The 27,640-nt window shown below is 34.5% G+C and overlaps 4 protein-coding genes and 2 long non-coding RNA genes across 7 annotated transcripts in view; 4 read left to right on the top strand and 2 right to left on the bottom strand.

Moving 5' to 3' along the window:
• Positions 1–27,640, top strand: part of LOC130053600 (uncharacterized) — an 84,259-nt gene that overhangs the window by 17,271 nt on the left and 39,348 nt on the right. Inside the window, exon 4 of the mRNA XM_056160957.1 lies at positions 8,121–8,237. Within this exon, the coding sequence (XP_056016932.1) occupies positions 8,121–8,237 (117 nt within the window). The remainder of the gene's footprint in view (positions 1–8,120; positions 8,238–27,640) is intronic.
• LOC125663837 (uncharacterized) lies at positions 912–2,988 on the bottom strand. The gene is made up of 3 exons (XR_007365660.2): positions 2,848–2,988; positions 2,126–2,277; positions 912–1,908 (listed from the first exon to the last, which is right to left on the bottom strand). It is a non-coding gene; the product is annotated as an uncharacterized LOC125663837 (long non-coding RNA).
• LOC130052674 (uncharacterized) lies at positions 2,426–4,801 on the top strand. Its single transcript, XR_008801051.1, has 2 exons — positions 2,426–3,581; positions 3,989–4,801. It is a non-coding gene; the product is annotated as an uncharacterized LOC130052674 (long non-coding RNA).
• LOC130046319 (uncharacterized) lies at positions 12,127–15,391 on the bottom strand. 2 transcript variants are annotated; one of them, XM_056158342.1, is made up of 3 exons: positions 15,112–15,391; positions 13,640–14,927; positions 12,497–12,723 (listed from the first exon to the last, which is right to left on the bottom strand). In XM_056158342.1, the coding sequence occupies exons 2-3, from the start codon at positions 14,601–14,603 to the stop codon at positions 12,719–12,721; spliced, it is 969 nt and encodes a 322-aa protein (XP_056014317.1). In that variant the 5' UTR covers positions 14,604–14,927; positions 15,112–15,391; the 3' UTR covers positions 12,497–12,718. The 2 variants fall into 2 exon arrangements, with proteins under 2 accessions (XP_056014316.1, XP_056014317.1); XM_056158341.1 differs by having other exon boundaries at positions 12,127–14,927.
• On the top strand, positions 15,923–19,464 carry LOC130052670 (uncharacterized). Its single transcript, XM_056158343.1, has 6 exons — positions 15,923–16,417; positions 17,067–17,687; positions 17,820–17,944; positions 18,040–18,507; positions 18,736–18,970; positions 19,154–19,464. The coding sequence occupies exons 1-6, from the start codon at positions 16,123–16,125 to the stop codon at positions 19,279–19,281; spliced, it is 1,872 nt and encodes a 623-aa protein (XP_056014318.1). The 5' UTR covers positions 15,923–16,122; the 3' UTR covers positions 19,282–19,464.
• LOC125675779 (uncharacterized) lies at positions 19,498–23,985 on the top strand. Its single transcript, XM_056158344.1, has 8 exons — positions 19,498–19,904; positions 20,627–20,715; positions 20,803–21,011; positions 21,103–21,373; positions 22,241–22,463; positions 23,169–23,343; positions 23,480–23,614; positions 23,765–23,985. Exons 1-6 carry the CDS (start codon positions 19,858–19,860, stop codon positions 23,239–23,241), a joined length of 912 nt encoding a protein of 303 aa, XP_056014319.1. The 5' UTR covers positions 19,498–19,857; the 3' UTR covers positions 23,242–23,343; positions 23,480–23,614; positions 23,765–23,985.

The following is a 27,640-nucleotide window of genomic DNA, read 5'->3' as shown; positions in this document are numbered from 1 at the left end:
AGTTTTAGTAGAAGGTAATCTGAAAAAAATTTAAAACCCCTGCTGGACTCGAACCTGCGACCTACAGTTCAGCAGTCGGTATTCTAAGCTACTGAACTACTCGGCTAGGTATTAAAATGGAAAAGGAAAAGTCCAATATTGCTGATATCAATTTTTTCATCCATGTTTTTAAAGGAAGTCAGCCATTATGACGATGTAGAGTACTATAGTACCTTAAAATGCATGCGGTTAATAGTTCAGCGGTGATCCTCTTTAGTCGCTACTCTGAATCAATTATTATTTATAACCAAGTTATCAATTTAGCAACATGTAATCAATTGCAACCTGCAGGGTCGTATGGGGTTAATTAACAAAGCCTGCATGGGTGTGAATTTTGACAGACTCTCAGATGTGGGGGGTAGATCAAATATGAAATTTCCCACCTGATATACCATTATGTTCAACAGAGTGGAAAATTATCCTGATTGCAATATAAATCAGGAAAATATATTGTGCTTGGGACTAAAAATTTTAATGCAGTATTCGCGATTTTCCTGTGCGAGATGCAAAGTTACCAAAGAATCATGACGGGGATTAGCGCCTCACTTCAACGTATCACGAGTATTTGACCCATCCGAGTTCAAGAAAGTTGCTTGCATTAGTTCAAAACTTTTAGATTTGCTGTGCACATGCAGTGGATATTGTGATTTATTTAATGTCTTTCAAATTAAATTACACATTTCTAGCATTATTGCAATGTACAGAAGGAGACGCAACACTTCCCATACCGAAAAAAACTATAACTAAGTTATAACTTTGTAACTAAGAAAACTTACAAAAAAGTTATAACTAAGTTATCGGAGTTTGGAACCACTTCTTCAAATAAAGTTATACTTTACTTATAACTCGGGTACAAAAAAGTTATACTCATGTATAAGTTATCATCTTTTATTTCAACATGAATACAACAAGTGCATAAAAGTTATCAAAAAGTTATACTTCAAAAAAGTTATACTTCACAAAAGTTATCAAAAAGTTATACTTAAGTTATGGAAAAGTTACAAAAAAGTTATACCCAACAAAAATTGTGGAAAAGTTACAAAAAAGTTATACCTGACAAAAGTTATGGAAAAGTTACAAAAAAGTTATACCCAACAAAAGTTATGGAGAAAGTTACATAAAAGTTATACCCGACAAAAGTTATGGAAAAGTTACAAAAAAGTTATACCCGACAAAAGTTATGGAAAAGTTACAAAAAAGTTATACCCAACAAAAGTTATGGAGAAAGTTACATAAAAGTTATACCCGACAAAAGTTATGGAAAAGTTACAAAAAAGTTATACCCGACAAAAGTTATGGAAAAGTTACAAAAAAGATGGGGATAATAAGACATTACCGATTATAAACAGCGACTATTATTGGTATATTAATTTCATTTATAAAGGTGGCCGAGTGGTTAGAGCATCGCGCTCCAAATCACATGGCCTCTCACCTCTGTCGGCGCGGGTTCGAATCCCGCTCGCGCCGGTAAGTGAGAAAGTTTCCCAGTTTACTTTCGGAAGGTCGGTGGTCTCTTCCAAGGTACATTGTATCTGGGTTCTCTCTTCCACCAATAAAAACTGGGTGCCACCAGATAACTGAAAAATTGTTGAGCGTGGCGGAAAACATCAAACAATCAATCATTTATAAAGTTTGGCACAAAAATATAAATAAAATATTCATCACTAACTCTTTGTACATATTATCACATTAAAAATTGGACAATCCCTTATGAAGGGAATCCCATATATATATATATATATATATATATATATCTCACATTACTGAATGTATAAAAGCTAGGTCTGTTTCATGTTCTGGAGGCTGACTTGGGAACTAATCTTGGTCCTCATCGAAAACTTGACAATGGCCTCTGAATCCCGGCATCGTCTTTAAATAAAAAAGAAAATACTCTAGTAACTAACTGTCATTGATTCTCCAATTTAAAAGATGGATGTCAGAAATTACAAGTTTTTTTGTTTTCACCTTTTAAATACATCTTCACAAATTGAAAGAAATGTGGGCGACTGATTATTCTTATTCGAAGTTAAACAATTTGTTATTAGTGTTATATAAAGAATTTATTAATTAGATTATAATCTCTTACCAGGAATAGTGTTTAAAATGGTCTTTTCATTTGCACCAGTTAGGTTCCCCTTCCTGAAAAGTTCCACTTGTTGGTTTTTTTTTTGGCTTATATAAAGCTTGTATATCTTTGGGATAAATGTAGATCCCACTACCAGGCATCAGCTCCATCATCTAGAATAAGAAAAAGAAGCCAAGATAAAAGAAAATCACAATCCATTTATTTCAAAGCTTTATTATTATTATTAAAAATTTTAAAAAAAAAGACTCAAAAACTTTTTTAACCTCCAGTTAACATTTTTTTTTATTACTCATTCCGAAATTTTCTTATCTAATTTATAGCTTTTTTAACTTCATGTGAATAAAAAAGAATTTTCTCCCTACTTTCCTACTCGACCCTTTTTATCCCTAGTCGGGAGAGGCCTAGAGGGCAAGCAAATATTTTCTTAAAGAAATAAATATTTTTTTCAGTTTTAGGGAAGGGAAATTCTATACTATTATAAACACATTTTCTTATTTCTAAATCATGTAAATTTTCATAATCGTACTTTTATTATTTAAAAATGTTTGTCCACATAAGAATATGTATTTTGTCAACAAAATGGAGGGAATCAAGAAGGGCTAATATGTAGGACTGTATAGTCCAACTGCAGTTTTAATTATCCTCAAGTTAAAATAAACTTAATACATTCTGACAAAATTTGTGTAAATATTGTAAACAGAAACTTGCTTGAAAAGGCCTACCTAAGATCTTGGCGGGATGCACGCCAGAAAAGCCATGGCAGCTGGCTTTCACCAAATCCCCAACTTTATACTGGCAAAACTCCTTTCTTGGATCTTTGATGCGTGATATGGTTATGATGCTGACCTTTTCTTCCTCTATCCACTCCATAAGGGCATACATGGTTCGTTGAACAAAGTAATAATAGAACCTTTCAACTTTCACCTTCTTGAACCGACGCTATCTTGTTTGAAAATGGAGAGCGGAGCCGATTTGACCAATCAGCGATTAGAGGAAATACCGGAATCAAGGAATTCAAAACCTTTATGACTTCAAATGATTAAAAATCGTAAAGTATATACGTGAGATTTTTTTTAGTTATTCATCAGTTTTGCTGAAATTGATCAGGAACAATCAAACGTATTTTTATTTTTACGTAAATACCCGATTCGCACACTTCCGGTTATTCCGGATGTAAACGAAGAAGGCGCCATTTTAAAAACAAAGATTGAAATAAAATTAAAAGCGAAACACTCGTCACTGCTCCGAAGCTATGTACCCTCACAAACGTGGTAGCTACCAGGTTTTCCATGCCGATAAGTCTAATCCAACACTCAAAGTATCCCTTTGGCGAATGCAACAAGGAAAAGACAACATTTCATCAGAAAATTTCGACAATCGAAGTGTGGCGTGTGAAACTGCTGGCCCTGTCGCCATTATGATTATCGATGCCTTTCATGAGAAATCATTTAACCAGGTTAGTTTTCGTTACGATTGTGTACCGTAACTGTTGATGTAGTTGAAAGGTAACAAGTTCCTAGATTTCGTTTTATGCATTATATTCTGATGCTTGTAAATGATCCAATATTCATAATCGTAAGTTACAAGCCCGGCATGTAGGCATTATTTTATTTATTACATTTTATTTGTGAATTTTTATTTCCCCTCAGAAATGACTTCAAATTGTAAAATGTTTAAATGCAATGTCAAACAGATTTATTTACTTATTTCTTTTTTACGTCATCAGTCACGTTGTGATTTATAGATATCATAGGTTATATGATCGATATATATAATAGCCTATCAAATGACATGTTGCACCGAACATTATATGGAAACATTTGTGCTATTTATGTACTTTTACAATATTTGTTTTGTTTTTAGTTGCTTCAAGATGTTGCTGAAGAACCTGCTTTCTTGCCATATCATATATGTTGACGGAGATTCAGAATGAGACAAAGAGTTTGATATATGATCCTACACCTGACAGAAAAAGTTGAGGATCTTGGACCACTTTGGTGCTCATCTTGTTTCTATTTTGAGGATTGTAATGGATAATTGAGATGCCTTTTCCATGGCATCCAACATATTGAAACCCAAATAGCATTTGCGGTTTGTGTTCATCAGCAGCTACTGACGTTGTCCCAAGCTCTGAAGTTTGACAGCAGTGAAAGGGAACAGACAGGGTTGCTGTTATTGGAGCCTATGTAAAAGACCTTTGAAATCTGAGGAACAAGCAGTCCTTTTGACCTTAGCTGGAGAGTAGGTCCGTGTGGTTTTCTTCAAAAGACTACTTGTGGACGAACAGGTTGAGACAACAAAATAATTCGATTCAAGGAAACGTTCATTGGGAGATTAGAAACTTTTGTTAAAGTAACAGGACATGACTACAAATGAAAAACTTTGTTTTGTTTTCACAGTTCCTAACAGGATTGAACAGGAATATAACATGAACATGTTCAATGTCCAGAACAGAGACATCATTTAACAGTCATACCTTGTTTTGTGTCACATTTACCAATGAGATTTGAATATAGAAATATTTTTTGATACTTTTTTGGAAAAGACGTTTTTATATATATGCCTTAATTTGATTTTGATAGACTATGCATACCTAAATTGATGAATAGTGTCTCTTTTAACATGGAACAGAAGTCCATATGGACTTATTTTTAATAAATACTGTGACATATCTCATACATGTGTTCAGTTCATTATTCGTTTCAATTAAACAATTTGACCTGCCATTCTCCATAAATAGCACCTAGTGGTAATTGATCAACAATCATCATACATGGTGTTTTGAATTCTCACGGGTTGTATCAGCGTATAAAGTTCATTAAAAATATAATATATAGAATGTTTTATTGATCGTACAATGCATTTATTATTCTATAAGTAAGGATCCTGGATTTTGTAATTTTTCCATGCAATTTCTGATCAATTCCTTAATCATCCCCCCAAAAGAAAAAGATTTAAAAATTCAACATTGAAATTTCCCTCTGACTAGCTTTTTTGTGGCAAAATAAGAAATGACACAGTTCACTGAAGTGTTTGAAAGTGAATAATCACTAAAAATTTACAGAAGTCAATCCAGTTAAAGACCCAATTTTAAGATAATGCCCCAAAATTGTAAACTGCCTGTCAATCAAACATTTAACAATAGATCTCAGGTGGAGGGACATCTGCAGACACTGGTCTCCAGCTACCCCAGAGAGGTGTTTTGATAACAATAACAGCCAGTATCTACAGGCATTCTTTAGATCTTGAGGAAGCCCAGTATACCAGAGTTTTGATAGCATTGACCTGTCCACAACTGCTATTTTCTTGTAATTCAATTGTTTTTAAAAAGACCTCTGAACACTGGAATTTCAATAGTATTTTTTCCCCCTTTATATACATGTATTATAAATTACACAATCAGAAATCAAACAATAATTTGCACAATAATTTCTAAAACTTATAACTTATTGAAATAATTTATGTGATGAATTTTTTATACCTCTATATTTATAACAGAAATTATTCATTGAGTCAATGACTGAGAGAGAGGGGGTGGGTGTAGAATGTGTGTCATCTACCCTTACATGTAGGAATACAACCTACACTATGACCACAGAAACTCTGCAGAGGTCCCTGAGACAGGTCCTGTGTATATCAAGACAGCATGGACAGGTAGATTTCTACCATGTTTTGTCTGTATTTCTTAGAGTGTCATGGGATATAGCAATTAACACCTTGGTAGACCCTGGCCACTCCAGGTAAATAACATCTGTTTAGATTGGGCTCCACCTACATTTTCACAGACCAAAGGGTCATGAGATAGGTCTTTAACATTCAGTTAATTACTATGAAAGTGTCAAAAAGTATTGGTAACCCCCACCCTCAAATGACAAAGTCCCAAAACTGGTACATAAATATTGGATATGCTTGAAAATGGCTAAGTCCAGAAAAGTTACATTTTAGTTATACATGAAAATGACAAAGTTCAAAAAGTTACACTTTAGTTATACATGAAAATGACACAGTCCAGAAAAGTTACATTTTAGGTATACATGAAAATGACAAAGTTCAAAAAGTTACACTTTAGTTATACATGAAAATGGTTAAGTCCAGAAAAGTTACTTTTTAGTTATAACTTTTTTGTACCTCAAGGCCTAGGTATAATTAAGTTATACTTTAGTTATAACTTAGTTATAACTCATTTCGGTATGGGTATCAATTGCTTTACAATCACCAGACATGCATTGCATTTTTAAGTTACAAGTAGAGGCAATACATATAAATCTTTACGTCAACAAAATATTTTCAAGCTTGAGAAAATTTGCATGGATATTTCATGAATGCATGAATTTAAATCTCATGTAATATGAAATGCATGCAAATTTTATCATTCTTCTAAAAAACAGATTAAATGTAATTTCTGATGAATGATAAATCATAATACAACACATTGTAGAAATTTTAGATTTTTAACTCCAATTTATTATTATACCCCCCGAACGAATTTCAGGGGGGTATATAGGAATCTGTCTGTCTGTCTGTCCGTGCAGATTCGTGTCCGGGCCATAACTTGTTTGTTCTTTGACTTAGGCATACCATATTTGGCACACAGGTCGATCACCATGAGACGATGTGTCGAGTACCTTGATGACCTCTATATAACCTTGACCTCAAGGTCAAAATTAAAGGTTTTTTACAATAGATTCGTGTCCGGGCCATAACTTCTTTGTTCTTTGACATTAGGCATACCATATTTGACACATGAGTGTATCACCATAAGACGATGTGTCATGTACCTTCATGACCTCCATATGACCTTAACTTCAAGGTCAAAATTAAAGGTTTTTACAGTGGATTCGTGTCAGGGCCATGATTTCTTTGTTCTTTGACATAGGCATACCATATTTGACACATGAGTGTATCACCATGAGACAATGTGCCGGGTACCTTCATGATCTCTATATGACCTTGAACTTTGACCTCAAGGTCAAAATTGATTATGGGGTTTTGACATAGTCATACCATAAGACATGGGTGTATCACCATGAGACTATGCATCATATACATTCATGACCTCTTTATGACCTTGACCTTTGATCTCAAGGTCAAAATTATAGGTTTATGCCATGGATTTGTGTTCGGACTATGCAAAGGCATACCATATTTTTACACTCAGGAAAGAGGTAATTTATACCTATTAACAACACCCTTTGGGAGATTGGGGTAAGCGGGGGGTATTCTTAGTGAGCATTGCTCACAGTACCTCTTGTTAGTTTTATTTTACAACTAATAAAACCATACTAATGATATTCCAAATACATGTACAGTTATTTTCTCCATTGTACAAACTATTTCTGTATATTATTTGTGAAATTCATTTATTGCGGAAAATAAGCAACCTGTATAAGACACCATGCACCTGTCATATATGTCACTTTTTTCCATTCTCCGTTGGACAGTCTCTTGCATGTAATACACTCAGGTTTTAAAAACTGTACTTGTGAATATGTAGGGAAAATCTTTAAGAACCACTGGGCCAGGAAAGTACACATTTACATGAAAGCTTCCTGGCATATTATAGTGAAGATTCAAGTTTGTTAAAATCATGACCCCCGGGGGTAGGATGGAGCCAAGTACTATAGGGGATCAAAGTTTTACATGCAAATTTATGGGGGAAATCTTTAGAAATTTTCTTCTCAGGTACCAATAGGCCAGAAAAGTTTATATTTACATAAATGCTTCTTGACATAGTGCAGATTCAAGTTTGTTAACAATACTAGGGAAAATCTTTAAAAATCTTCTTAAGAATCTTTGAGTCAGAAAAGTTTACATTTACATGAAAACTTCCTGACATAGTGCAGATTCAAGTTTGTAAAAACAGGGATCAAAGTTTAACATGCAAATATGTAGGAAAAACTTTAAATACGGGCCAAATTGACTCAGGTGAGCGATGTGGCTGAGTCACAGTCATGCAGACAGCAACTGTATTGTCATTCAATCTTTTCTTCTGTAGCTGTGTGTGCAGAATACAATGAGGGAGGAAACCTTGTCCAGGAGAACCACTTCACAGACTGTAGTGGGTATAATCCACCCTGTCCCTCCCGGTATCCCTCCACAGAGTCTTATAAATGTGAGTAGTATTGTGTCTCTCTGTATCCCTACACAGAGTCTTATAAATGTGAGTAGTATTGTCTCTTTGAACTAGTTCCAAATCTCAACTACATGTACTTGTATCATAAATTATAAAACTGAAATACACGTATAGGAGTATACAAATAGAAGATATATTGGATGAAACAGAAACTGTTAATACATGTATCACACATATTTAGAAACAATCCTTTCGCCACAAAATATATAGTCCCTACCAAACCCTTTCAAAATTTTAATTGGCACAAAATTTTTCAACTGGATAGGGTTCAGTAATAGATGTGTAATATGTTTTCACCAATGAGATCAGTATTGAACCAGTAAATACTTAGTTGTAACATCCTGCTCAGTTTTGCTCAAAAGCTCAGTTGAGGAGCTAAGGGCTATTCCAGCAAAAAACGTATGGGGGGGAGGGACGGCAGCCGATATTTTTTTGGATGGGTGGGGGTGATTCGGGAAAATATATTTGTATGGGTGGTTGTCTTCCAGGTTAAATAAAAAACATGGGTGCCTGTGAATTATGATAAAAATGAAAACGTATCACGTTACGTTTCTTTTATTACAAAAGAAGAAGAAAAGCGGAGCCATTCTACATTAACTTATAAGTACGGAAAAAAAGATTGATAAATGGGCAGATAACTCAATGTTACCGTAAACCTTTCCCCTCCAAGGCGTTACCCAACCTATTGTACCTGTCCTAAACGACCACCTGTCTAACGCAATCAACGATCATGAGTTTTACAACCTTTTCGTGTAATTTCACCTTTAAGAAATGACTGTCCATTTTTTCGATTACAACGCGATTCCTACTTTCGATTTCAGTCGAGCATGACTATTCTGGGAATTATCGCTCCTAACACTTTCATTTTAAAATACACAGGTAATAGATCGGAGGTGATCTTCTTTAATCGGCACTCTGAATCAATTATTATACCCAAGCTATCAATTGGTTAACGTGTGATTAACATGCAGCGTCGTGTGAGGTTAATTACCAAAACCCGAGTTGTTGTTTATTTAACAAAATCAAGGATCAGGGAATCACGACCGTTGTTTCCGAAGGTGTGAATTTCGACAGACTTTGAGATGTGCAGGGTAATTCGGATATGAAATCTCCCACCTGTTATATCATTACGTTTAACAGAGTGGAAAATTTGCCTGATTGCGATATAAATCGGGTAAATATTATGCTTGGGACTGAAATTTTAAATGGAATATTCGCGAGTTTCCTGTAGGCCTACGAGAGTTTGTAGGGGGAAAAGTCAAAGGAAAAACGTCACAATCTATATGCATACACTTTGTAATTTAGGGAAATATCTATGTCTTGCACTTAAGTTGCGAGAAAACCTAACTCGTTGAAAAGTTCTCCGTTGCTTGCTTGAATTTGTACACCACTATACAATGCCATTTTAAGTATACATATTGTAACTGATGTAATAAGACACTGCACATGTCTTTTAAAAGCAATAAAGAGAGTAACAATATAATTATGTGAATTTAAATTTAAAGTGATATAATATATTCATATTTTATTTAGTTTTATATCATTAAAAAAACAACTTCTTGTTATTTCAACAATTAACAAGCACCCAGATCATGACATGAGTAAAAAGGACATGCACATCTAGTCCAGAAATGATATGACAATATCCCACATCATTAGTGAAACTGTTCGTTTATAATAAGCAAACAGAGCTTAGGTTTCTACAACTCGCATGTTTCCAGAGTATACAAAATCAATTGCATTTATTCTTTCATTTTATATGCTGAGATCATCCTTTTTTTCTCCCTACCAAAATTGCATTGGAAACCAAAATATGTAATTTTTTCTGCAATGATTGCTACTTTCGTCTCCCGATGAAACAACAAAGAAAGACATTTTATTGTTTATATTTTTTGCATTTTTAAAAATATAAACTAGAATTAAGGTCTGTCGATTGTCGTGTTACGTCATCAGTTTCGCGTGCGATATTCCGGATTTATAACACCGTTATCGACGTTAGTATTACTTATCCTGTGTTATGATGTCGGCGACAGAAAAAATAACAGTGACCAAAAAGAGAAAGAAAAACGGCCAATATTCACGGAAAGGGCATCATAAAAAGGTAGACGGGTTGAAGAAGGGTCGTTTGATGCGCGTCGCAAAGAGTAAGGGAGAACCTTTACCAGTATTTAATCGTGCATTTGAGAATAACCGCGAGTCTGATTGCGATTGTGATCGCGGTACATGTACAGACTGTACAGGTACACAAGTACATTTAGACCATGATTACTTCGGTATTCAGAATGAGGTTACAGTGTTTGATGATGTTCACTCCCCTGTAGATGATGATAAGACAGGTTGGCGGGTTGGTAGACGAATTGTCGACCTAGGTGTCCTTGCAGACGGGTTAAGGGCGTGTCAGCTGTGTCAACTTCCCCTGCACCTACACAATTGTGTAGGTGAGAAAAAGTTTGGACTGTCTCAGATTTTAGAGATAAAATGTGACAATTGTGATTTGGTAAACAATGTTGTGACAGGAAGCCGCCATCGGACAGATAAAGGAGGACTGGCTTGGGATGCCAATACAAAGCTAGCAGCAGGTAAGAATGACTGTCAGTCTCAAAGTGTTTCATTTTTAATTTTATATAATTATATTATGTCATTCAAGATTTACATTAGAGATAGGAATTCGATTTATTGACAACATCATTATGATACATTGGCATATAGCCTAGTCTCCAGTAGTACAGGAACAGAAGACAAAAACAATCAACAACAAAATGGAATAATCATGTAGTCATAAGAATAATAATAAACTACATATTTAGTCTTTTTCTTGTGGTAAACACTCAACCTTCTTGCAAATTTTACATTCAAAAGGTGTATGAAACTAAGAAATGTGTTAATCTAAATCAAATAACAATTTGATTAAGAATGACCCTCATATTATAGATACCCAGTATGAATATATGGGGGGGGGGGGGGGTCTATGGAATTTGCGGAAATACTAAAAAAACTCCAGGTAATTACCAAAACCACCAATAAATGTACGGAAAACACCAATGTATCATTAAAAAACATCTACAGGATGTTAGTTCATACTTGTACAAAGTTTTATTCATTTTCCTAGACAGTAAAATGATTTATGGCTAATTTCTGTATCGTGATTTTTTTTTTAAATTTATGTAGGTCAAGTGAAACACTGTTTTAGGTGGATCATTTCAGAAAATTTATTCACAATGTGATCATAAATTGGAAGGTGAAAAAAGATCTTATTTTTGTACTAAAATTTATATACTTACAATTAAAGTAGAACAAATATGATATGGGCGATGGAGTAGCCATTCCATTGATTTCATCCAATGAATGTGATATTTATGTAACTCACATGTAGGTATGATCAACGGAGGACTTGGAGAAACCCATGTGAACACTCTCCTTGTCACCCGTACGAAATTATTAGACGGATCCCGTCTGAATTTCAGGCGGAAAGTACATGGAATCCATCTAAGTCCTCCTAACCTTAGGTGGATATTAGACGGACATAAAATTCCGTCTAAGAAAAGGCGGAATATGCTTCAGCCTTGAGGCGGATTCCGCCTCTTCCTTTAAGCGTATTTCATGATTAAGCAGGAAAAAAAAAATTAGAAAATTTCAGTCTGGTCACTTAGATGGAATTTGGACTTAGATCTTTCGGTAAGGCGAAATTTTGAACTTAGTCAATTTTTGTTGACTCTCAAATCTTCACAAATTTAAAAAACTGACCTTTGCTGATATTAACAAAGCATACCCTGGTATTCAATGAACATGCTTATTAAACCTCAAGTTATATGACCAAAGTTGTTAAGTACCACGTAAATTGTAAAAAATAAAAACAAGATTTATCTGATTATTTCTTGGAATTTTTTTTATTATTTTTGGAATGTTGTTTTCCACTAACATTATCAGAATGCTATAAGGCCAAGGGGCATCAGTCTATGTACATTTATTCAACAGAAGAAGAAAGAATCACTGCTTGCAATCATTTTAGGAATATGCAAGAATAAGTTTATAATGTCTAATGCATCATTAACACACAGAATAAAACCATCAGTGAGAAAAATAATGCTATAACAAGCATATAATTTAAACATCATCTTATGTAATGCATGCACTCTGATCTACACATAGTTCTGGACCATTTTAGTCAGACTCTAACCTGTTTGGAAACTTACACATGAATGAGGTCTGCCCTCCAGGAAAAGAAACAAGCAAACAGCTTGACAATATATCATTTATATTTACAACTTCAACATCATTTGTTTTAATAACTGATAACATATTTGAATTTTCATTGTAATTTCTGCATAGCAACTTCTTTATGAATACAAGAGGTTTTGTTATACCTGCAGTGTTGTCTTCCAACAAAATAAAAAAGATAACTTCTCCAAAGCTAATCCCACTCATTCCATTGTAACAAATTGCTGAATTGTTCCTTTTGATCATTCTGGAATATTCAGTGCCATAAATTATATATGATTCATATTCTACTCTGTTAAAACTTCTAAATGTATCACACACATGATCATATTTCAAGAAATTTTGGAGTGCAGCAGTCTCAACATTGTTCAATACTCTACTGTACGGGGCACCTAGAATGTATATCCCACTCCCTAGTTTCTGACCCCTCTTAAGCAAAGATGGCTCTTCAATAGTTTTGCATAATTTATCAACTTCCGAATTTTCTAAGACACATTTCTGTTTTAATTCAGGTAGCTTTTGGATAAATGATATAGCAGTTATTATCTGAGTATCAATACTCTGACTTCCTCGGATCATTTTCAAAACAATCCCATTTTTACTTTCAAAAGAAAAGCAGCTGTGGGTATAGAGAGGGCCAAGATCCCTTACACAATCTGGTAAATGAAGCAGTTGATGGACATTTAGTCTTAAAAAACATCTGTCATATAACTCTTCTAAACACCTACAAAACTCAAACAAAAGCATTTCAGCTCTATCTAAATCTTTTTCATTTGACCCAAATTTCAGAAGTATGTGCATAGAGTCCACCAACAAAAGAAAGTGAAAAAATCGCTGCATGTCTAAAATTCCATGCAGAACTGGAGCACCAAAAAATAATAAAAAAGATCTATATTCTGATGCTTTCCAATATTTCAAGTCTTTTTCTATAGATCGTGGTAATCTAGAAATATCAAGAGTAGGTCTAATACTCTGAAGCCTGGTATCTACTTCACAAACACTGTCATAAATATTATATGCTTTCCCTTTGTGCTTCTCACTAAACCATAATTCTAACAACATCTTTTGCACCCCTAATAGGACACCATGCATGTAGTCAATGGCAATGCCAGATACAATGTTAAAATGGGGCACGAAGAAAAGCCATGATGGTCCCTTTATACCTTTTACTGGCTTTCCCATTACAACCTGTTGGTCTTGTACTGCTGTCCTTGCATTTTCCAACACATTTTCCTTTGTTCGTACTGGTCCTTTGGGTTCTTCACTTTGAAACGGAAAAATCCTTGCATGGCCTCGCCCAACAGATGCTGTCTCTCCTTCTTGCTCACATTTCCAACAGGAGAATGCTCCATTGTATTGTACGTGGTTACAAAGTAAACTTCTGGCTGGGAGATCAGCTGTTCCACATAATAAGAGACCTCTACACAGAAATTGGCCTCTTTCAGGTGATATACATTTGATTCCTTCATTCATCTTCTGTAGCGATTTTAAAAATGGTTTTAAAAATGTCCCCATTGATGGTTTTTTGTTTCCATACCACAGGCTTGCCAATATCATGTTCTCTTTCTGCATCCGCTGCTTATATGGTAATTCGTTAATAACAAGATAAATCGGCCAAATAGATGTCTTGCTGCTTTTAAAAACAGGAGCTCCATCAGTATTGAAAGTAAATGATATGTTTTCTTGAAAACTTAAAATTCCGTGATTTTCACTTAATTGTTTGTACAGCTTCCCATCATAAATATCTTCATAGGTGTTATCACTGGATTTCCTTTTGAATCTATGTCCTAAACTCTCATAAAATCCTTTCTGAGCAAATAAATTTTTCATTTGATGTTCTAATGGCATTTCAATGAAATAAGAGGCATTTCTAACACTAAATTGAGCTTTACAAAATTCATAAGGACAGCTTTGCACTGTGGTGTTATCTATATATCCAACACAGTGATTACAGTAGTAGTGGCGAACAAGTGGATTCCTCAGATTCTTGAAAAATAACTTAAATTCATATAATGACGTACAAAGTTTATGACCATGTGGAAGGGCTAAGGCCAGAATCTTTAGAAGTTGTTCTGTTGCCTCTCCAATCAGATTATACTTCGTAGTAAATATGGCAAGCAACAGCATAAATGCACCTAATGTCACTGCAGCACCAGGATAGAGTGGATCTGAATCGACATCATTATCTTCTGCATCCCGATCTGTCGAGTGCTCTACCTCAGTTGGAATGTAAAGATCTGCTAATGAATCAAACTGTAAATCAAAATCTTCCTCAGCCAAAGTTTGTTCATCTTCCGTCAAATCTTTAAAGGATTCCGGCTCCGAATTGCAGTTGGTAATTAGTTCTTGTTCGTACGTTTGCACAAAGTTAAATTGGACTTTGTTTGTTTCCACAGAAGCTTCCTCCAGTGTTTGTGATGAAACCGAATCTTGATCTTGGTCAACCAAAGTCTGAAATTAAAAATAACTCGGTGAAAAAAAACAACTCACGAAATTTGGTTCTGAAACCTGTGAAGCGACGTTCCGTTCCTTAATTCCGAGAAAATTCGAATTGGGGCTATATGCTAGGTTTCTGAATTAACTATACGCGTAAAAAATAATTTAATCATTATAACACGATCATTTCACAAATTACCTAAAGTATATCCAGGAAAAAAACAAAACATTTGCAGTTGTAATGGCATACGCATGGCATTGTTGATATTTATTCCATTGCATGTACAGATTTAAAAAACCGGATGTTTCGATCAATTTCATTCATTAACCAATTCGCTCGGGGACGCATTCGGAATATTACACAGACCCACAATTTTCAACAAACTAGATGAATTAATACATCAAATATTTAAGCTTTAATTTACGTTTTGAGATATTTTCATTAAGATTTTATTGATTAAAAAATATTTTTAAATTGCATACAGAATTCTTTAAAAAAAAGGGGGGGGGGGAATGAAAACGGGGGGGGGGGGGGGGGGGGGGGGGGTATTATTCATACCTCCTCGATTTGGCTTTCATCCCGAGACTTGGGAACAGGCTGCTCACCACAGACAGAGGATTTTTCAGGCAAAGGAAAATCAATTTGGTTCATGTCCGAAAATTCGGTAGTATCGGTATCCAATTTCATTACCGTCTCGCTCATCAGCTCAGAATCCGATAAATCTTCATTCCCTTGAAAAGGCTCAAAACTGCAGCTTTGCTCTTGTAAAACGAACTTCTTGTATGGGCCTCGTTTCCCTTTTGCTTTGCGCTTTCCAGTTTTTTCAACGTCCATTTTTCAGTTGTCTTCAACTGTTCTCTATCAGTACTATTTTCAATATACATGTAACTGAGTAACTCAATACCAGGCAAAGATTCTGAGTTGGCCGATTAAGGCAACCAAGGGATGTTATTGTGCTTACGATTTTTTTACGGGATACCCTTTTTAAAAATACTATCATGCTTTATATATTTTTTAAAAAGTGTGTGTGAGTATGTCATATGTATTGAAATTACAAATTGTTGATATAATTCCGTATTTACGTTTATTATCATGATTAATTGTGATACTTGTGACATAATCAGAACGTTCAAGTTTGCTTGCGCTGCATTTATAACCCCTGGGGTGCCCTTAGCCTGGTTCTCTGAAATCTGATCATGATGCCATGTGATGCTGACCACTGCTGACCACCAACTGTTTACGCGCTTGATAAATCTTTGTTCACAAAAAGCCACGGTAGACATTTTGATAACACGAAAGTTCGCTACACTCTTGATCACTTTGCCTTTATTAAACTTAATTCTAAAGATGTTCGGATGTGTTTTCTTCCACGAGGATAAAAGTTTGAGCGTTGTTGGAGAGAAGTCTAAACGGCTGGAGCTCTTGGGATCTTTTCAGGAGAGAGAAAAAGTTAACATGAAGTGGGGAAAAGACATTTTCTCGGGAGTTATTGTCCATGTGCATGGTAAGACTATCTACTTCTAATTAAAATGTTTTATCTTCTTTATTGCTAACATTCCAATATGATTACTTGTATTAACATGATTAAACTCTTTAAAAAATTCTGGGAGATGGTCGGAATATGCCAGTAATTAAAAAATGAATATTTTTCTGACAATTTTAAGCATAATGTTACACGTAATCGTTTGTATGTACAGAATCAGTATGATATTGATATTCAACTTCAGTAAACCTATTTTTACGCTCATGAACAAATTTAGTTAATTTTGATTTTAAAAAATGTTGTTCGGAACATTCTCCATTGTTGGCTATGAAAACGCCAGAGTCATTCCGATAGCAGAAAGCGCGCATTGCCGATTACAGTCCTTGGTGGAACTCTTTTGTGTAGGAAACTTGATAAGCCTTGTGTACATTACCGTTGTTGTCATCATGCATACACTTGGATATATATATTAATTATTATGGATATTTACGTTCATCAAGCCGTTGTGATTTTCTTCGGCACACAAATGTAGGCAAATTATTTTATAATTTTTACTATTTTAAGTTTTAAGTGACTTTAAAGGAAAAGGAAATCTTAAGCACTTTGCTTAGTTAGTTTAATAAACCTTTACGTTTTTAATACCGGGTAACACGAGTTATATCTTTTATAGAGAATCAAGATCTACTTGATGCAGAGACTGTAAAGGCAGAGAAGAAAGTTCTGAGAGGGAAGAACTTGAGCTCTGAAGACAGTGTCGAACTACTTATCGCGCATTTCAAAAAAGCTGAGAATGAAAACCAGTCTGAGAAAAGAGACAGGAAACGGGAAAGGAATCAAACGGAAAGGGCCAAAGAAAGCCAAGAACAAGACAAAGAAATGAGCCCTAAAAAGAAGAGAAAAAATGTGGAAAATGAAGACAAAGATAATCAAATCGAAGGGAAAGATGAGGGAAGGAAAAACAACAATGAAGAAAAGAAAAACAATGCAAATGATGAAGCAAAGAAAAACAAAAACAAGCCTGATAAAAAGAACAAAGTAGAAGAAAAGAGTAAGAAGAAAACCCTGGAAGTTGCAACACCAAAAATTAAAGAGAGACAGGAAAAGAAGGCTGAGAGTAGTGTACAGCTGCTAACTTCAAAAGAGATGCTTTCATCATCATCTTTGTGTGAACAGTTTGGGTTAGCAGCTGCAACACAAAATATTGACAATAGCAAGGATGACTTAACTCTGACATCAACCTGGGCCCTCTGCAACCCAGAGCTGGAAAGGTCATCTGTGATGTCAGCAACAGGTAATTATACAGAGAAATGTTGTACACACCCACATTGACATAGAACGAAATAGTTTTTGATATATTTCCTTGTTGAATAGTTCCATCTTTTTGTGCCATTCTATGTTTTTAATATATTTCCTTGTCGAATAGTTCCATCTTATGATGCCATCCAACCACCAAATGATGTATTTGAGGTATTTAGATTACTACTGAAACCACAAATACAACGCTACATGAGAAGTGTTATCACCCAGTTCCATGAGACCACATCCCAGGTAAAGCACTGTATTTTTAATCAATTTACAAAGCCATTTTAATTAAAACTCTATCTTCTTGTGGTTTTGGAATTAATTCATAATTTTTCCCTTAGATTGACAATACAATGACTGATACATGCATACCCACATATACAACAATGTCACCTGCCACATGGACACAAGACTCCAATTATACGCAACCAGCTCCCTGGACTCCACAAATTACAGAGCCATCGCTTCATCAGCAGATGCCAACACTGCAGATTTCCCCTCCACATTCAACACATTACATGCCACCTCGACAGATGCCACCTCAGATGCCACCACAGATCTCACCTCAGATTACACTGAAACAGATTCAACCGCAAATCACACTGGAACAGATGCCACCACAAATTTCACTGGAACAAAGTCCAATGCAACACATGCTTCCAAATCATGCAATTCCATCCCAACATGTGACACCACAAAAGATGAATACCGCACCACAACAGATGCCATCAAACCATGTAGACAGCCCAATTACACCAAGGAGGTCACCTAGGAAGCATGTATCTACTCCAGAGCTTTCTGATGGACAGGTAAGCGATGGTTACTATACCAGCAACTTTTAATTCTTAATAATATTTATCTTTAATTTAATAACTATATATATATAACATATATAAGAAATATTGAAATGAAACTTGCATATGCAGAAGAAATACATAGTCATCTAATGTACTGTTTTGAAGAACTCTTTTTTCCTTGTTCATCGATATTTATTGCAGAGATAAATCTCCTAAATTAATTTTCTGTATTACTTCTAGATGACGAGGCTCCTGTCAAACCATCCCTTGACAGTTAGGAGGGATGCACTGAGGAAAGCAAAAAGTGCAGCAAAAAAGGTTCATTCCTCAAAGATGGCCTTCACTTTGACTGCAAAACTCCTTCCTGCAGTTTTTTCATGTGAGGAGTTGGCCCTCAGTAGAGGACAAGGTCTAAAATCAAAAGATGGAGACAAAAGACCTGTTCTTGATGTCACAAAGATGACAGTTTTAAAAGGTATTAAAATAAGTGCTGGTGTCACTGTGTCATGGTAACAGCAATTCTACTAAAGTGAAAGCAGAAAGATTTCGGAAGAAATATCTTAATACCAGATAAATTAATAGTTGATTGAGTTACACAAATATTTCAGAGCAAAGTGATACTAAATAATGATATATGATATAAATTCTTCTTTTTCAGAATACGTAGCAGTGTGGTGCGAGAAGAATGGTGGAAAACATGGGGAGAAGGAGGTCAATGATGCAGTAACGGAGCAGATTTCGTATGCCAGAAAAAAATTAAAGGGGAAGAAAAAACAAGACAGTTAAGACAGACAAGTCGACAGCTGAGTGGCTTCAAATTTGTAAATTTGAGTGATTATGAAGTTATTATTTGATTGTTAGTTGTACAATCTCCTTATCTGAAAACCTCTATATTTAAATTGTATTAAATTCAAGACTTAATTTTTTTAAATTAATTTTTTTTAATTAAATGTAATGGTTTCATAGCAACAATGAGTTTACTTGTCTATATCCTTGTTATATTGAAAGACGGATTCATTTGCATATTCCGCTTAATGTATGCCTAAGCTTTATGCCATATTCCGTCTAAAATTTAGCAGGATTTTTAAGCGGAATCTTTAAGCGGAATCTTTAGGCGGGCTAATTTACATATTTCGCCTAAATTTCCGCTTAAATTCCAGCTGGACTCCATCTAATGTCCACCTGTATTTCGCCTAAGTTAACTATTCATAGTAATGCTGACTTCAGGCAAAATACGCCTTAGTTGTCCGCCTGAAATCCGCCTTTTCTCCGCCTGGAATATTTCGTACGGTTAATATTCCTGGAATATGTCATGCCAATTTAAAGGAGAGAGAGAGGGAGGTGGGACAGAAGCTTGAAGAGATGGCAATTGCATCGTGTTCAAGAAATCTAGCAAATGAAGTAGCTTTGTAAGTATATTTTTATGTAAGCAGTTAGCATATATGTCGGTGCAAAATAATTGTAGAAAGAAACACAACATTACCATATATATTGTTATAGAATTAGATTTCTGGTTATGTCACAAATGTAATATTTTACATCATATGCTCTGTGACATTTTTGTGCAATTTAATATGCATGTATAATAACGAGAACATGAATTTCCAAATTGCCCAATTGTTTGACTACAGAGATAAATTACAAGCATTTGTGCAATTAAAAAATGACTATGTGTCAGTTAATAATGTTTCTTGCACAATATGGATATTAATGTAACTTACTGAGTATATCGCATGGTTTCTCAGACGATACATACATTTATTATATACCCAGGCCATCATTAAAAATATTTTTGTTTGATGTACTCCGACCCACATTTTTCAAGGTGGGTCGGTAGGTAGGTTTTTTTTTGGAATGTCATGAATTTTTTTTTATATTTTCTTTTAAAATAAGGAGAATTTTCAATTTTTCAAGGGACCCCCTCCCCCCCCAAATGAAATTTTAAATTGCTGAAAAAAATGATCGGGTAGGAGCAAATTTGACGGGTCGGTCGGAGTACATCAAACAAATCCATTTTTATTTTTGGTCCCATCAATGTATCGTGCAGGGCAGATGAGATATTTGGTAAGTTAATTGGCAAAGTATAGTCATATCTTAGTGTTTTAATTAAGCTTTGATTTTTTTTATACAGGACTGATTCACAAGAGGATGGCATTGTTGCGAGTTTCGATGGAGCCTGGCAGAAAAGAGGCACAGGCAGGGCTTATAACAGTCTTACTGGTTAGATATGATTTAGCATTTCATTCTTCATTTTTCTTAATTTTTGTGCAACTGAATAGAGCATTAATAGCTTAAAATTTCTTTCAGGTCATGCCACTCTCATTGGTCAGAAAACTGGAAAATGTGTGGGTTATGCACTGAAAAGCAAGAAATGTCGTATTTGCAGTGCTGCCAAGGTGAAAAACGTAACGCCAAGAAAACACAATTGCAAAAAGAACTGGAGCGGGTCGGCAAAGGCAATGGAACCCGCAATGGCATGCGAAATGCTGCAGTCTATTTTAGATCGTGGAGAAAAAGTAAAGTATATTAATCAACAGAATTTATTTTCATTCATTAATTTGATATGATTCTGAGTCAGGAATATACCATGATTATATGATTTTATAGGTATCCACACTAGTGATGGACAATGATAGTACCACAATTGCCAGAGTAAAGTCGACAGTAGACAAGAGCATCACCAAGCGCTGTGATAGTAATCACACTAAAAAGGGCTTTACAGCATCTCTCATAGAATTGAGCAAAACCCACAAATTGTTGCGCAACACCAAGGTCCGTACCCACATTGAAAGGTGTTTTACCTACAGCGTGTCTCAAAACAGAGGGGAACCAGAGCAACTTGCTAAAGGATTAAGCAGTATAGTTCCTCATTTATATGGTGGGTACTAAAGACTTGTAATGCAGAATTTATTATGTCTCCCCTTTCAGGGGAAGACATTGTTTTTGTACTTTCCGTCCATCCGTCTGTCACAAAATCTTGTAAACGCTTCTCCTATATGGGTTATCGGATAGATTTGAAACTTTGTACAATGCTTCATTGCCATTTGTAGTTATAGTGGATCTGAGGGGTGGAGGTTGTAAAATAGTTTGTGAACATATCTCCTATGTGGTTATGGGAGTTCATAATGTCTATGTTCTTGCTCCAATTTGGGGAGCTGGGGAGACATTAGTTTTTCATAAAAACAATCTCTAGTTATACCTTAAATTTATTTGGCACATTCAAAATCGAACACAAAGTGCATGTACTGTGGATTTGTACTATAATGCCTTCCAAAAGTTGACAGTGCTACATACAATGTATAAAGCTTGCAGACTGTAAAATATTATATAATAGAATATGAAGTTTTTTTTAGCTCACCTGGGCTGACATTTACATGAAAGCTCTCTGACATAGGGCAGATTCATGTTTGTTCAAATCATGACCTCCAGGGGTAGGACAGGGCCACAATAGGGGATCAAAGGTTTACATACAAATATATATATAGAAAATCTTTGAAAATCTTCTGAACCACTGGGCTAGGAAAGTACAAATTTAAATGAAAGCTTCCTGACATAGTGCAGATTCAAGTTTGTTGAATCATGGCCTAGGGGAGCGATGTGGCCCATGGGCCTCTTGAATTAAGATGTTAGTGATTGTAGTTTTTTCTTAAGAATTTGTTAACCATGAAGTACAGCACAGTTCTGTAAATTTATTTGATTTTCAAAATATGATAATGCTAGCTTATTGAAGAATTTTTGTGTGTAGGTGATCATTCTGATTGTGGAACTTGGTGTAGGGGCAATGAGGAAGGATATAAACACCAGGCCCTGCCTTATGGCAAACCACTGGATGACCAGGACTTAAGAGTAGCCCTTCAGTCCCTGATGAATAAGTTCACCTTGAAGGCAACTGAATTGGCCAATATGGGGTCAACACAACCCAATGAAAGCTTTAATAACATGGCATCATCGAAAGCACCAAAGAGATTGTAAGTTTATGTGAATGCTGCTGCTTGAATATACCGCATTATTTTGTTCATAAATTTTTTATATAGACTATGACATCACTAATTATCGATAGTTACTCAGGGTGGACTATTCATTGTCCTCATAATTATTGAATAGGTGTAAGATATCTATAAACTATTGACATAAAAATGTACAAGAGTCATTCAGTGCAATTTAAACCAACCTTGTGATACAGGTTTTATGGGGGTTCAGAAAGCCTTGTTTCAAGGCTCTCAGCCACAGTTTGCCAAAAAAATGATGGTTTTGAGTACATATCTGAGGTAGAATGTGTTTCGAAGTTTTATGATTTGAATTATTTTATGTTAGATATTGTATGATATTTTTGCATATTTGTTCAGTTTATGATTTTATTTAAGAAATGAATCTTATATTTACCTGTGTTACTATTTATGATAAATTTAATTATTAATTATTGAACTTCTACTTTACCTGTTATTTTTTGGTATGATTTGACTTTACTAAACAAACTATTACACTATTTGTAAAATGGTCCGTTCATGAAATAAGTGTTGCATTACAGTCCATAATTTTTATTGATAATTATTATTTTCATCAAATGCTTCATATGCTAAAAATTTAAGTAGCTATTATATTTATCACAATACTTTTGTATGTTTTCTTACAATTTTGAGTTAGAATACATATATTTTACACTTTTTTTGTAGCTTAATAAGAGTTGCTCACTTTCACCTGGAACATATACCATCAAACACCTACAACGTAAAAACAAGACACTGAAAACAAAGCGCCTTCAAACTGCACAACCAAAGGTAAAACGAAGGAGACTGGAACTTAAAGCTGAAAGGCAATTGAAGAATGCATCCCAAGCTGTTCTTGAAGGTACATGTACAGTGTATATAAAGCATATTTGATATTCCCAAAGTAGAATTGTTGTCTGAATGGAGTTTGCAATTCCAAATGCTCCTATCCTATACATATATTGCTTCAAGTTTAAAATACTGCCTTTTATTCAAAGGTGATACATATCAGTCTCACATTGACTTAGGACCTGAAGGAAACGCAGATATAGAAGATATTCAGCTGGAGACATCTGTAGAAAACCTGCTAACACGTCCACTAGTGTTTTTTGATTTGGAAACGGGAGGATTAGGTTTGATAATTTTTCAATAACTGCATAATTTACATGTATAAGTAAAGCTATGTTTGCTTACAGGTATATAACATTTAAAAAAATTCTTGTAATCCTGACATTGAATATACCAATGGCACAAGTTTAACACATTTTGTTTCTATTCTTCAGGAAGAACATCGGACATCATTCAAATTGCAGCAAAGAACAAAGAAAAACAGTTCTCGGTATATGTTTTACCAACTCGATAGCCTCGGAAGCCACTTGTTTGACATTTGATGGTGACAACTTGTGTTACAAAGGAAAACCAGTTCTTGCTGTTCCTCCACTTGAAGCTCTGATTGTGTTTCTAAGTTTTTTAGAGTCCTTTGATGGTCCAGTTTTAGTGGGACACAATGTTCAAAATTTTGACATACCAATATTACGTCACCATTTGATGAGCCATGGTCTTCTAGCAAGATTCAAAGGTATTGTAACTGGATTTTTAGATACTCTAAAAATTTCCAAGAAATTATTGAAAGATGCCCAGCTTCCTAATTACAAGCAAGAGACTTTGGTGCACAATCTGTTGGGAGAGGATTACGAGGCCCATAATGCCATGGCAGATGTAACCGCATTAGAAAAATTGTATTTCTCTAAATTATGTCTGTTTGAAAGTGCAATGTGTGAAAATATTTTTTACTTGTCATATTACACTTGTAAAGAATCTTTAGAACCATTGTTGAAATGCAAAGCTGTGTCAGCTTCTACACTTAGAAAGTTGGTTCTAAATGACCTTAGTTTGTCTAAATTGCAACAGATTCATACAAGAGACCCGGAAAATGGTATTAGAAGTGTATTTTCTGAAGCAATGAAAGAAAATCCCAAGAGTGTAAGAATAACAAAATCATCAAAAGTCATTCAGAAAGTTGTTGATTATTTGAGTTTGTGAACAAAAAGTGTACATCTTAGTTATATGTACAATATGTGTACATTTTATGGAAAATATTTAGTTATATCATAACTTTGATAATGATACATATCTACATTTCAGTTGACTACTGTGCATGTACACTTAGAATGATTGATTGTATACTGTTTAACGGTTTTTCACTCATATGAAGATGTCACCATTTGTCAGTGGGTGCTACAAAATTTAGGCCTATTTTCGGCACTTACGGCCTTTGAACATCAGCATACTTTATTATTTTTTGCCATTTCTTAATTGTTGTTTGTATTTCAACACACTTTATTTACATTCACTGTATGATTTCCTATGAAAATGCATTGGAAAATTCTGTATGTTATTTTTTCGTAACGTTTCAGAATGTTAACGTTATGTTATTCATTATGATGTCATAGATGATCAGCATCCTAAAATGTCATGTCATTATCACAATGATTTGTATAAAATGGCCAATATTCAATTTTGCTTTAATGATTTATGTAACTATAAACAGTCAATAGTAGTACATTTTTATTGTTATAGTGTCATAACACAGACGACTGCACTGCCAAATTAATTTTCAAAACGCACGATAACACAACCATCCATGTTATGACACCATAACAGGGGGAAAATGTACTATTTAGTACCTAATTGATTTAAAAAAAACAATTAGTTAATAATTTTATCAATAATATTTTACAAACTATGGGGTTTATTCCATCGACAATTTTGAATTTTACGAAACATTGATAAAATAGTATTGACTGTGATACATGGAAGTCATATTTGAAGTTTATTCACCTGGCAACATAGGTATTTCTTTATATTGTTAGATAGTACATACCTTTAATTACAAATGTACCAATTTTGGTGGAGTTTTAACCATTTTTTAAAAAGTTATGAACAGTTTTGGATGTAGCTATGGGTCTTTTCGGTGTATTAAAAAGAAGTACAAAGACACAGTAAATACACTATAAATGCCAAAATATTCATTCTAACAAGTTCAAATGATATATTTTTGTGATATACATACTTTAAAGGAGTAATAATGCATTATAATGCATCTGGTGTACATTAAACTTGAATTTATTCCAAAAAAATGAATTTTTTTGGTTATGGTTAATGTTGGCGTAATCCTTGCTAGAGTAGCTAGTATGGTGTACGTGGGTGAACTGCCACAGAATTAATAAAATGCTTGCAACATATTGATATTTTACTTTATTTTGATTCACAAGATGTTTATCTTTGATTTTGAACAAAAATTACATGGATTTAACCATAAAAGCATCAAGGATGGAGCCACCTTAAGTTCTAAAATATCATATGGTTGATCCATTTGTTACGTTAAATGAAAGTATTGAATTGTATGGGTGGTGGTGGCAGGGGAGAATCTAATTGTATGGGTGGTGGTAGCAGAGGAAAATTTAATTGTATGGGTGGCTGTCTTAAAAATAAAGTGCCTTCCCTCCCCCCCATATTTTTTTTGCTGGAATAGCCCTAACTTCCTTAATGCAAAAAGACAAATTTACAACTCTTTGTTTGCGAAAATGTACATAAATAATACAAATCACTTGCTGCAGTGATTCACTTAGCAGCCACAATAAAGTGTCAAGCTGTGAAGTCAGCTATCTTAGTTCTATGGAGCCTAATATATATATAGTTATTAAAATTGTAAAGGTACATATATGTTGAAGGTGAAGGCTGCTATATATATGAAAGCTACACATGTAATGGATATTTCACTGCATGGCTCCTTTTTTGAAGTCCCTCCGATAGAGATTGAGAAAGTATGGGAAATTGTTTAGTCACTCTTTTTAAAAAGTTTTCAAATATCAGGAAATGCAATAGGCCTAATTTGAGGTTTTTGTTTTATTAAAGTTTGTTTTTACTATATTAAAACTTACCCCTGCATGTACCATTATCACTGATCAGGAAAATATATACGCATTTGTGATCCTCAAGGTGACTTCATTTGATAATTAAGATGTGATACTTTTATTTGCCTTAATTGAAAGGTTAATTAAGCAAATTATACCCCCTCCTCAGTGAGATAAGTTTTTCAAAATGAACAGGACTAAATTTACAAATGCTTGATATACCATTAATTCAAATAATATAATATCTTTGTTTAAATCTATTATTGAAATATATCATACAGAGAATATAACATATACTAGCATATGCAATTTCTGAGTAGCCTGATAGTTATTTCCCTTTGTTGAACTCTTACGCACGGTGATCGAGGTGCAAAATATGTTTGTGGTACAAATGCTTATCGCTGTGTTCATATGTTGCGTACAAGATGATTACCAGACGTTATGCAACCACCTGAATAGCAGGGATACACAAATTTAGTAAGTTTATGAGTATTTGATAATAAAATAGCTGGAGCAAATATCGTTAATCACCATCTTTCTTTGATAAAAGTATCACTCGTTTAGAAGAGGAAATGAATAATAATTTCACATTTAATTTAATGGCCTAATTCAAGCAAATCATTCTTGATATGGTCAGTTTGATGTATACCAACAGCTGATATAAACAAAATTTACACTTACAGAGCTTTTATCCTTATTTACTTAGTATACCCACCCAAGCGTTCAACAGAATACTGAAGGTACATGTACCTCCATCACTGAAGAGCTGATATCTCAGAAATTGCGTATTGATTTTTTTTACAACAATGAGTAGATTTTATATGTCTTAATTGTTTGACATTGAAAAAACAATCCTTACATACAAATATATATGAAAAATCTGTAAAAAATCTTCTTCTCAAGAACCACTGAGCCAGAAAAACTGATATTTACATGAAAGCTTCCTGACATAATGCAGATTCAAGTTTGTTAAAATCATGGCCCTCGGGGGTAGGATGGGGCCACAAGGGGTGATCAAAGTTTTGCATACAAATATATAGGGAAAATCTTTAAAAATCTTCTTCTCAAGAACCACTGAGCCAGAAAAGCTGATATTTACATGAAAGCTTCCTAACATAGTGCAAATTTAAGTGTGTTCAAATCATGGCCCCCGGGGAAATGATGGGGGCCACAATAGGGGATCAAAGTTTTACATACACATATGTAGGGAAAATCTTTAAAAATCTTCTTCTCAAGAACCAC

This window comes from Ostrea edulis, chromosome 3 (assembly GCF_947568905.1).
Source record: "Ostrea edulis chromosome 3, xbOstEdul1.1, whole genome shotgun sequence".
Taxonomy (NCBI): Eukaryota; Metazoa; Mollusca; class Bivalvia; order Ostreida; family Ostreidae; genus Ostrea; species Ostrea edulis.
This window is presented reverse-complemented; position numbering and strand designations above follow the sequence as displayed.

Excerpts from the sequence above, each read along its gene's own strand:
- LOC130046319 (XM_056158341.1), bottom strand. The coding sequence starts at position 14,603 with ATGCTGTTGCTTGCCATATTTACTACGAAGTATAATCTGATTGGAGAG.
- LOC130052670 (XM_056158343.1), top strand. The coding sequence starts at position 16,123 with ATGCTGACCACTGCTGACCACCAACTGTTTACGCGCTTGATAAATCTT. Across the intron at positions 17,688-17,819 it reads ATCTGTGATGTCAGCAACAG|TTCCATCTTATGATGCCATC; the intron begins GTAATTATACAG and ends CTTGTCGAATAG. Across the intron at positions 18,508-18,735 it reads CAGAGCTTTCTGATGGACAG|ATGACGAGGCTCCTGTCAAA; the intron begins GTAAGCGATGGT and ends TATTACTTCTAG.
- LOC125675779 (XM_056158344.1), top strand. The coding sequence starts at position 19,858 with ATGGCAATTGCATCGTGTTCAAGAAATCTAGCAAATGAAGTAGCTTT. Across the intron at positions 20,716-20,802 it reads GGCTTATAACAGTCTTACTG|GTCATGCCACTCTCATTGGT; the intron begins GTTAGATATGAT and ends AATTTCTTTCAG. Across the intron at positions 21,374-22,240 it reads TATAGTTCCTCATTTATATG|GTGATCATTCTGATTGTGGA; the intron begins GTGGGTACTAAA and ends TTTTGTGTGTAG.